The sequence below is a fragment of the Lycorma delicatula genome, chromosome 2 (genome assembly GCF_047948215.1).
Source record: "Lycorma delicatula isolate Av1 chromosome 2, ASM4794821v1, whole genome shotgun sequence".
NCBI lineage: Eukaryota > Metazoa > Arthropoda > Insecta > Hemiptera > Fulgoridae > Lycorma > Lycorma delicatula.
The window spans coordinates 45143258-45154497 of record NC_134456.1 but is presented as its reverse complement, the minus strand read 5'-3'; the positions used below and the strand labels follow the sequence as shown (position 1 = coordinate 45154497).

The following is an 11240-nucleotide window of genomic DNA, read 5'->3' as shown; positions in this document are numbered from 1 at the left end:
TCAATTTTTTTCAGTTAGTTTTTACGTAAATACAAATTTTCCTGTTTAATAATAAAAATTAGTGTTTTATTTAAAAAAAATGTATTTAGTGGAAAAAAATAATATGTATTGGTATATATATATATATGTATATATAAATTAAGCTTATTGTTATGTATGGTCTCTTCCAATCAGATCGAAAAGTACATGAGACGAGTCCAATGTATGAGCTAGAAGAATGCGGCCCGCTAACCAGAACCGGTCCGAGAATGGTGCCGGAAGAGCTGGTCCTCTATATAGCGGCAGGTCGTGCCTCGCCGTCTGACATACTGCAATGGGAATCAGTGTTGCAAACATGGTATTACTCTCTGTTATCTACGTGGCAACTTTAGTCACCCTCACCGCATCCTATGACTTCTCTGACCCGGTTTTCAGTAAGTAAATTTAACCGATATTCAAATTTATATATTTGTATCATTAATTATTATATAATACATCACATTAATTTCCTAAACTTAAATTATTCATCGAGGTTTTTATAAATAATAATAGATTATTTAAAAAATTAATAGGTAATACAGATCTTATTCTCATAATAATAATAACAATAATAATAATAATAATAATCGTTTGTATAATTTTCATAAGTGTTGCCATTAATTAAAAAATAATTAAGATAATTCTGTAATATTTAATAACATTAATTAATCTATTCAGACTTCAAGTTGCAGTAAACAAGAAACTGCTTTATTCACATTTGTACGCGATAAGTTACAAAGCTTTATTAGCAACAAGTAGATATGCTATTTCACTGATAATAAACGAACTGCTCCAGAATTTGCTTGGATGGACTAGGAAAACCGTGGTAAAACTTTAATCAGAAATGCGTCATAAATACACTACTATAAAATAACGAAATTGCATTGAAAAAAGTCCATATATACATAAAAAATGCGTGAAATAATAACAAAGTAAAAATACTCTGCTACTATACTAAATATTAAATAAATATACAAAAATGTATATACATGTATTTATATATATGTATATACATATATATAAATATAAGTATAACAAAAATTTAGCTGTTAATGAAATTTATTGAAGAACTGCTTAAACGAAGATAAAAGGAATTCAGACTATTTTTAAAAATTTTATTTTAATAAATTAATATGACGAGCTCTTAAACGGATCGATAATATATTAAAAATAACAAACAAAGAATAATACTCCTTTTTCGTTCGCAAAGTACTACTATGCTGAGTTACAACAGAACAACTTTTTGTATTGTCGTCTGGTTTTACTTTAGAGATAAATAACGTTATCCGTTTTTTATTTAAGAATTTCTACGTCACTAGCTCAACATTTCTTATATTACAATTAATACCTGAATTCATATATTAAAAAATTAACCAAATTTATTATTACATTAATAATACATTTTTTTTTTATTAAAAAAAAAAAGAGATTTTTTTTCTCTCTACATCTCTAATCGGTTTACCTCTTTATTTAGTCCCAAACGATTAGTTTGACTTGGAGTATTCGTTTCGCAATAAATTAGCCTTTCCTCTGATCCTTGTAAAAGTTTAACGGAAGGGTCGATTCGATAAAATTTTCACCAAAATAATTTCCGCTTTCAAGAATAAAATTTTCAGGTATTAAAATACTCAAATTTCTCTTTAATTAATTTTTTCAAAGTTTAATAAAAATGTTAACGAGAGCTCTATTGATGAACTTTCCTTCCGCTTATCAAATCTATTATTTTATTCATTGTTGAAAACTCTTGAAATTACCTAACACTTAATGTAAAAATAACGTTTTATTAAATATCATTTGTATTGGAACATTTACTCAATATAATATATATATATATATATATATATAGAATATTTATTTGTAAGTTTTTTTATTGTTTATACTAATACCCTTTTATTTTAAAAAAAAATCCTGATGTATATATTTTGTAAAGTACGTATTCTTATTCTAATTGTACTAACTTTTAACATTAATAATTAATAAGACGATTAATTAATTACGACTTTTCATGGAATAATTCTTATGGAGTTGAGAAATTAGATAATATTAAATCCCATATTTTTCAAATAATTTTATTTCGTAATAAAGAAATATGAAAATAAAATAAGATATTTTCAAATGACTTAAGAAAAATGAATTATTAAATTAATTTAATTATTTATATAATCCTATTGTATATGTTTAGAGGATGTTTAATTGGCGGTCAAAAACTAATTCAATTATTCCCAAATTAGTTTCTGATTTACAGTATTTTAACGAAAAATTACACCGTATTCGTAGGCAATTTGAACATTTTCTGTCATCACTGCTTAGATTTTATACCGTAATATAGTACAACTTAATGTCATCCAATATTCATCATATTTTCACGCGAAAATTCAACACTGCTAAATTTATGAGCGAAAAAATACATTGTATGTGTATATATTCTTGAAAGGGACATGACTGTTTAAATCCGTTATTAATCTCTTTATGTTATATCACTGTATTTCTGTTCTTATTTTGGTTTTTCACCTTTTACGAGTTTACTAAATTTTTTTAATAACAATTTTAATTTTACAGTTAAAAAAGAGGTTATAAATTAAAAAAAATTAAGGTAAAAAATTTTTAAATAAAACGAATTTTAATGAATTATAGACAATATTGGAAGATTTTTTTAATTACATTTCCTTAATAATTAGGTTAAATTAATAAAATATTCCTGATGTTGAATTATTATTAATAGTTAAGCGGCACGATATATTTTATTAAAAACGTTGCCAAAGATTCAAAAATTTAACTGTGAATTTGTGAAAAAAAAAGAAGTTAAACAACAATTTCCTTTTAAAAATTCCAATTAGTTTCTTATATACACACATTTAAACAATTTGTAAGCCTAAATGTTTTTTTATTTGTGGAAACTTGAAAGAGAAATAACAAACTTACCGTAGATAAAATATGAAAAGAGAATTATTTTACTACCTGAAAGGAAACTCCTTTGTTGTTTTTCATAACGAATATATTCCTACAATACATTGCCTTATATCTGTATTTTCTTAGAATCCATGTATATCTGCTTTTATATCAATATTTAATAAAAGGGAAAACGTTCCACAGAGTTAAATATTTTGAATTAATAAACTAAACTCGGTTGAAAGTGTTAAACTTCATACGGTTAGTTATTATTACATCTCCTAATTTGTACGAATCTTCGTTTATAAAAAAAATCAAAGAAATGTGAAATTCGCGTAATATATTGAGCGATAGCGTTCATCCGGAGGTCCCGGGTTCGAATCCCGGTCGGCCATGGCATTTTCACATCCACTACAAATCATTCATCTCGTCCTCTGAAGCATGCCTAACGGTGAACCCGGCCGGAGGTTAAAAATATATATATATATACTATTCAATAGTATCCGATAGGCTTTAGATCATTAAATAAAGCATCTGGGAAATTTTATCATTATTCTTACGAATTTAGTTCGTAATTTGTTTTTACCGAAGTATATACAAAATTTAACACGAAGTTCTCCTGGGACTTTCGTAACCTATTCTACTCCTGAAATTAGTGGAAAAAGTTCATTATAAACATATGTCCTAAAATGCTTCGTTTGCAAGTTACAGCTAGTAAAAGATTTCGATCGGATTTCAGCTTCTCCGGTAAAATGAAGTCGTACTGAAGTTTTTAGGTCGTGAATTAGAGGAAAAATGAGCGATTTCTTATAATTTTTAAACATAAAGAATCGAATAAAATAAGTCCCAGAACCGTATCTGCCAATGGCGTTTGAGAAGTCTGGAGTAAACCCAACAAATCGGGTTAAAAAACAGTGGGTTTTTTGTCTCGCTTACAATAATTTGTTAAATGAATAATAAATACGTAAAAGTTTTGAACAAATCTTGTACAGAATTGAACCCTGAACAAAATGTTGTAAGACAAGTTGAATATAACAAAGAAAAGATAGAAAACTTCGATTTTATTTACAAACAGTACATTAGTAAGAAAAGTACTTATTTAATGTACACAAAAACCAAATTGTTTTTTAAGCATGTGAAAAATTTGTAAAAAAAATTACTGTTAAAAATACCTTTTAAAAAATTAAAAAAGAAAACTGGAATTACACAACAATTAATTGTAAAATAAAAATTACTTAAATAATATTTTTCTTATTAATGACAGAAATACAATAAATTATTTACAGTATTCACAAGTAGAATAGGTTATGCACGACGCGGGAGAACTTTGTGATACACTCGGTAAGTTTATTATGTAGAAGACTAATAAAGTACTTCTTTTACGCCTAACAATTAATATTAAAATTACGTACAATCTTATGATTGTTTTTCAATCATAACATGAATGATAGAAGATTTAATATCCTGCACAATATACAATTTTTTTTTTTTGCCGACTATTCGAAGAAACGTTCGGTATTACTTTCGGTTGCAAGGTGGGATTGGAGGGGTGATTTGAATTTTACTTACGTTTTCATGAATGAGGATTACGAAAATACCATTCATATATAACATTTTGCGGCTCGAAAATCTTCAAAACTATCCTATTAATTTCATTTAAATTTAGATATGCTCTAGTAGTGTATCTGAAGTTGTGCATGTAAACATGTGACGTAGATTGATTGAGTCGTTCTTCAGTTACGCTCAATTAAAGGTCGACAACAACATAACCTTAATTTGAGGCAATGTTGACTGTGTATTTTTCATACGCGGTTATGCAGCGAGTCACAGTGTGAGTGAATTTAAATTTTAAATAAAAAAAAAATTATACGTCTTTCAGTTTTCTCACTTAATTTACGTTTTGTATATTTCTTGCACAAGAACGGTACAAAATACAATAATGAAAAGTCGGTCTTCTTGCGCAGGATTGCGCAAGACTCTTTTGTATTGAAATCAATAAAAATCCATAATTTAAAAAAAAAAAATTGTAATCATGTGTAATTTTTTTATTTATTACAATTAATTTAAGTTTGACAGAAAACTCTTAAGGTTTAAGCCTAGGAATTATTAAATATAAAATCTCTTAAATGTTAAAAAAAATCAGTGAAATATACAAGGACAAACAATGTAGCGGACATAAAACAAAAGTTAGGTTTATATAATTTTTAAATTACATTTATAATACACATTCGATTAATCGGAACTATTTTTAAAATTAATTTAATACAACTAAAAAAAAAGAAAACAAAAGGCTTCTGTATCTTATTTTCTCCCAATTTTTGTTTTAGTAGTTTCATCCGTAATTCTTTTTTTAATAATTAAACTTCATTTTCAAACGACAAAATGATATTTCCATGTTCATTCATAGCTCAAATTTTTTCGTATTTACGTCACCAGTAGGATAATAAAATCGTAGTCAAACGTATTGTTTCGGTGCAACATAGAAAAAAGTAATACATATCTGAACAACTATAAAGTGATATAAATGAATATTATTTGATTTGCTACAATTATTTTCCCAGAAAACAATAATAAACTGTTTAAAATTTAAAACGCTCAAAACAAGCTTAACTATTCAGGGGGTTTCCTCCTCTTAATACACTAATTTTTTATTTAGAGAGAAATTCTTATTAGACTCCAAAAATAAAGGTTTATACTAAAATCTTTTACAACTCTACTTTCTTTAAATCATTTCCTCCAGAAATCGACTACGAAAAATCGAACTACAATGAGTAGTAAATTATATAAAACGTTGCTTCTGAAAATCCCGGAACGAATCTCAATTATTCGTTTTATGTGACTTGAATCGTTTACAATTATATTTATTTCAATTTTCATCGCTTGAAATTTTCATTAAAAAGTATTCTGAGTTTTTATATCAGAAGAATATTTTATCATAAGGTTAAAGTGACCGATTTTCTTTAAACCGGATCTGAATGATTAAATTTCAAAATAAAATTATTTTTTGCTAAAAAGAGCACCTCATCTTTATAAATTTCATAATACCATAGCTAAGCATGCGTAGCTAAGCTTTTACCTCTTTGAAGTAAGCTTTTACCTGTTTGAAGTAATCAAAAAGGTTGTTACATAGTCCAAAAAATCTAGATATGATGACAAATCTAAATAAATAAAACCGGTTTTATGTGAAACGCAAATTTTACATAAAAATAGTTTTAGAAATTTAAAAACGTAATTGTAATTATATGTACCAAAATATATATATATATATATATATATATGTACAGATAGCGATAACACTCGCTACGAAAAAATAAGTTGCTAATCTGTTACTAAAATTATAGCACCTTAAATTTTTTTATATACAACTAATACTTCGGGGACAACATATTTCGTTTTTAGAAATTACCAGAATAAAAATCATCCACTTTCTGAATTTTATTTTTGGGAACGATACAGCCATCTTTTACAGAACGTACTCATAGTCATTCGACCTAAAATATAATTAAGCGAAACATAACGTGTTAAAATTCGATACGTTCTTTATTTTTCACTTGTTTCTTATATAATTACGAAGTTATGTATAAAACAAAGTTAAATAAAAAATTATATTATAGTGGTAAAAGAATCACTGAGATAGTCCGAGCGGTAGCTTAACGTTTTAAGAGAACGTCGGTTAATAAAAACAAAACAAACAATCGTATAACTCTTTATTTATAAATAAAGACGACCCTGACTTTGAACCACTTTCTGCTCTCAAACCTACACGATTATTAACATTCTTAAGTTACAACATGAAATTTTACTAGCGTCACTTTTAACTGTATAATATTGATAAAATAGGTCACGGTTGATTAAGTTAGTACAATAGCTGCTATTGTACTATCCTGCACGGCCCAATAACAGGCACACTCAACATTATAGTGAGTGCATAGTATTCCATATTATCACAACCGACGTTATACTATAGTTATGTTTATTTTAACAGATTAAATTAACAATTACTGTAATTTAAATAGATCAAAATAAAACTACAGTTAATAAATTAAAAAAATAAATAGTTTGAATAGGAATAGTCCTAAATTCTTTATATAAATATAGTTTAACAAATTTCATCCTGCAAATGGAATACGGTTAATTAATGACTGAGGTAATAAACTAATATTTCTGCAATTTTAAAACCTTAATTATATTTTTAATTAATTAATTAAAAAAATATCCGTCCTGAAGATATCTCAACAGAGATAAAAATGTATATTAAGGGATAAACCCATTTAATAAAAGCAGGATTATAATGAACTATAATGAATAATTATTTTTCCATGATCTAAAAATTATGAAAATATTTCACTAAAATACATCGCCGCCGAATAAATAGCAAAAAAACTATTCCTAGATTTTTTAAAAATAGTTGTGAGAGAAGGAACCCGTTATTGAAATTTCAAGAAAAAAAATGAAAATATTTAAACATTTTATTTATTTATTTCTTCCATCGTTTTTTTACAGTCGCTTTGACGAAAATAATCATTAGCGGCTTAAATGAAACTAAGTGATCATAAGTCACTAGACACCAAACTGGAACGTGAATAACAAATCGATAATAAATATTGGAACATGATCACAAGACTATTTTTATTGCGCACGCAGTATTCCGTAAAGGATATCGTGTAAGCAAAACCGATTAAGTTCTTCAAATCACGATCACAAAGAAACCGCGACAGTCTTTTGATATATTTTTTACGGTTTAGTAAAGCCTTCACAGCTGAACCCAGATTTAATTGTCGTCAAATAGACCCAAACATCGGGCTATCTACGATTAAACGGTTTACGGACCATTTTACATTGTACGCCTCACAGTTCTGTCGAGGAAAGCCAAATAGATGGGGTTAGATTAGATTTGTGTGTCCAATCCTCAACCGAGTTAGGATGTCTTGGACGCTTCTGTTGCTTGGGATAAAAGGTTTCTCGAGCACAATCTCCCGGATGTCATGTAAGGCCGTAGGAGGACTCAGAAGCCAGAATCTATTTCACTAAATTCGTAGTTCTAAGAGGGCCGTTTTCATGAAGTCGCTGTCACGTGTTAACTCAATCGGGTTCATTTGTTGCCGCTATCGGCAGAAGCCTCATCATACTCGAGGACGTCGCAACGTCGGGGACTCGTATTAATACTATTGTCTTGTTTACTCTTGAGAAGGTGTCATAAATTATTTGAACGATGGGTTCAGATCCATTGCGGCTCAGGGTTTCAAGTACTCATACAGTCGGTTATTATCAGGAAGCCGTCCTCACTACGGGTGTCAATAACTCTGAAGGTAGAGTAAATTGCGTAAACCCACCGGGTTGGTCTCGTGGTGAACGCTTCTTCCCAAATCACCTGATTTGGAAGTCGAGAGTTCCAGCGTTCAAGTCCTAGCAAAGGCAGTTACATTTATACGGATTTGAATACTAGATCGCGGATACCAGTGTTCTTTGGTGGTCGGGTTTAAATTAACCACACATCTCAGGAACGGTCGAACTGAGACTGTACAAGACTACACTTCATTTACACTCACTCATACATATCATCCACTGAAGTAATACCTGAACGGTAAATTTCCGGAGGCTAAACAAAAAAAAAAGAAAAAAAGAGTAAATTACGTAAGCCTCGCAAAAGAACATAGAGAAATACACTAAGCTTTCATACTTTATTTTACTTTAACTTTCATCGATACACATTTTTCGCTAAAATTCATTCTCCGTTTTTAAAGAAAGTTATTTACTTATAGTATTACTTATGTCCGTTGAAAGTTTTATTTTCTTAAAGTTAACACAAATATAGATAATACTGTCAACCTCTACAAATAATAATAATAACGGAAGAATAAAAAAAAAATTGAACGTAAATTTGGAAAAATTGTTAAAATATTTCACGAAAATGACTAAAATCTTTATTTTAATCTGGTACAATTTTTTTTTTTAATAATTATTGTTCTCAATTTTTAAAACTGATAGAACATCACTGAGCATCTACTTCCTCGTCATAGCTTGGTCATCGCTTACCGTATTGTTTAATTTTTATTTTTTTTAATGTGCAAGACAATACACATATATTAAAATATAACATTTAAATGTAATTTTGTTTTATTTATAAAAGAAATTATTTGAAGTAATAAAAAATCCATCCTGTACTTCACAATCTTATCGATTATAAATAAAGACTGTTCTTAATTTTTTTATAATAACATACTCAAGTAAATAGTAATTGACTGGATTTCTAAGAAAATAACAAATTGTATTCAACAGAGATAATAACAGGAATGAAGAAACGTGGCATACATTAGATTATTATTGTAGATGAAAATTTCTTTATTTAATTATTAGAAAAGGTGTAAATATAAAAAAAGTATGACGTAAATAATTTAAATATCCAAGGGAAAAAATTAGTTTCGAGGAAAATAATTTAATTAAGAATTTTTAATGTATGACAATAATTTAACTCCTGAATAAACAGATCGATAGCTAATTTTAGTTATAATTCAAAAGACGAAAAGTTTAATATATCTAAGCAAGGAACTAATGCCGGCCTCCGTGGTGCGAGCGGTAGCGTCTCGGCCTTTCGTCCGGAGATCCCGGTTTCGAATCCCGGTCAGGCATGGCATTTTCACACACGCTACAAATAATTCACTTCATCCTCAGAAGTAACACGTAACGGAGTCCAGGAGGTTAAAAGGTTAAAAGCTAGGAATTGATGTGGTTACTTGTAGGTTGCGTGTTGAACTTACTAAAAATATTAATTATGGCACAGTCCTAAATAGTAATTGTACTTTAATAAAAAAAAACTTTCCTTCTGAAAAAAAATGGATTTGTAATACATAAAGTAAACCTAAAAAAATTTTAAAACTAATTTTTAATAAGTCTATCCTCTTGTATAACTATTAAAACTTTAAGCAGAAAGCTTGTAAAAAATAAAAAGAACGAATTTCTCCTGTAATGGAATTTTTATAAAATTCTACCACCTGATTTTTTCAATTTTTTTGTCGTCTGCTTCTCTGTAACATCTTCTGGTTGAGATAAAAGAAATCGTTCAACTTGTTAAAAAATAACAGTTTTTCTAATTACCTTTTTCTTTTTCTGTTTAACCTCCGGGAATCACCGTCAGGTATTACTTCTGATTATGATGTGTATGAGTGTAAGTGTAGTGTAGTCTTGTACAGTCTCAGCTCAACCATTTCTGAGATATGTGGTTTATTGAAACCCAACTACCAAAGAACACAGGTATCCACGATCCAGTATTCAAATCCGTATAAAAGTAACTGCCTTTGCTAAGATTTGAACGATGGAACTCTCGACTTCGAAATCAGCTGATTTGCGAAAACGCCACCGAAACCGACAAAGACGGTCGGTTTTTCTAACTACCTGTACCGACCGATTAGCACTATTAGATCTTATTGAAATAGTTAAAATATACCGATCATTTTTTTAAATTAAACAATCTGATGTGGATACCACAGGACTTCCTTGTACATCAGTTCAAATTACATATACACATTTTTGCTGCACTTCATTTAAACTTATTTCATTTGAAAGTGAGATACGATCCTCCAATTCTTTAATAAAGTGAACAGTTGCATAATTGCTAAAATATTACTTTTTATTAACTTCAAATATTTATACAATTGTTAATTCAACAATCTTACCTGAAATATTGGGATAGAGTAAAAGTCCCTTTATTACTCTTTAAATAAATGTATGTCTTCTATCTATCTAATATTATGTTTATTAAATTCATTATAATGTAATCATCAACAAAATGAAAACAAAAACGAAGCAGGAGAAGGTTACTAATTTTTATAGCGATATTTATTATCAAGTAGAATGAAAAAAATGCGTTAGTAAAACTAATCAGATGATTCACCAAATCTGATGTGGACCCACATGACTTCCTTTAAAATTAAATTACATATACACATTTTTAAAAGTACATAAAATTTTAGTTCACAATAACTTAAAATTTTTTCTTACTTTTTTATTTTTATTCTTTTATTGCTGTTATTCAATTATTATCTATTGTAAAAGTTTTTACAGTCAGAGGTTAAAAATAATTAATAAATCAATATATTTAAATTAAAACAAAAAGTTAAAAATAAAAAAGCAGATAAAGTCGGATATGAATCGATCGATGTCTTCCTCTTTTAACATCCAAATATTTAATTAATTAAAATTTTATTTCACTATAACTCTGGAACCAATAAAAATAAGTACCACTTACGAAATATTGTTAAAAAGCTCTCAATAAGGGCTTATTACTGCAGTTAAGAAAAAATCCAAAATTAAATTTTTTTTGGATTTTGGGCTTT

The 11240-nt window shown here is 28.1% G+C and overlaps 1 protein-coding gene across 1 annotated transcript in view; it reads left to right on the top strand.

Moving 5' to 3' along the window:
• The first annotated feature begins 254 nt into the window (after positions 1–254).
• The window catches only part of LOC142318774 (uncharacterized), an 81365-nt gene continuing 70379 nt past the window's right edge, over positions 255–11240 (top strand). The window contains exon 1 of the mRNA XM_075355231.1: positions 255–413. Within this exon, the coding sequence (XP_075211346.1) occupies positions 314–413 (100 nt within the window). The 5' untranslated portion in view covers positions 255–313. The remainder of the gene's footprint in view (positions 414–11240) is intronic.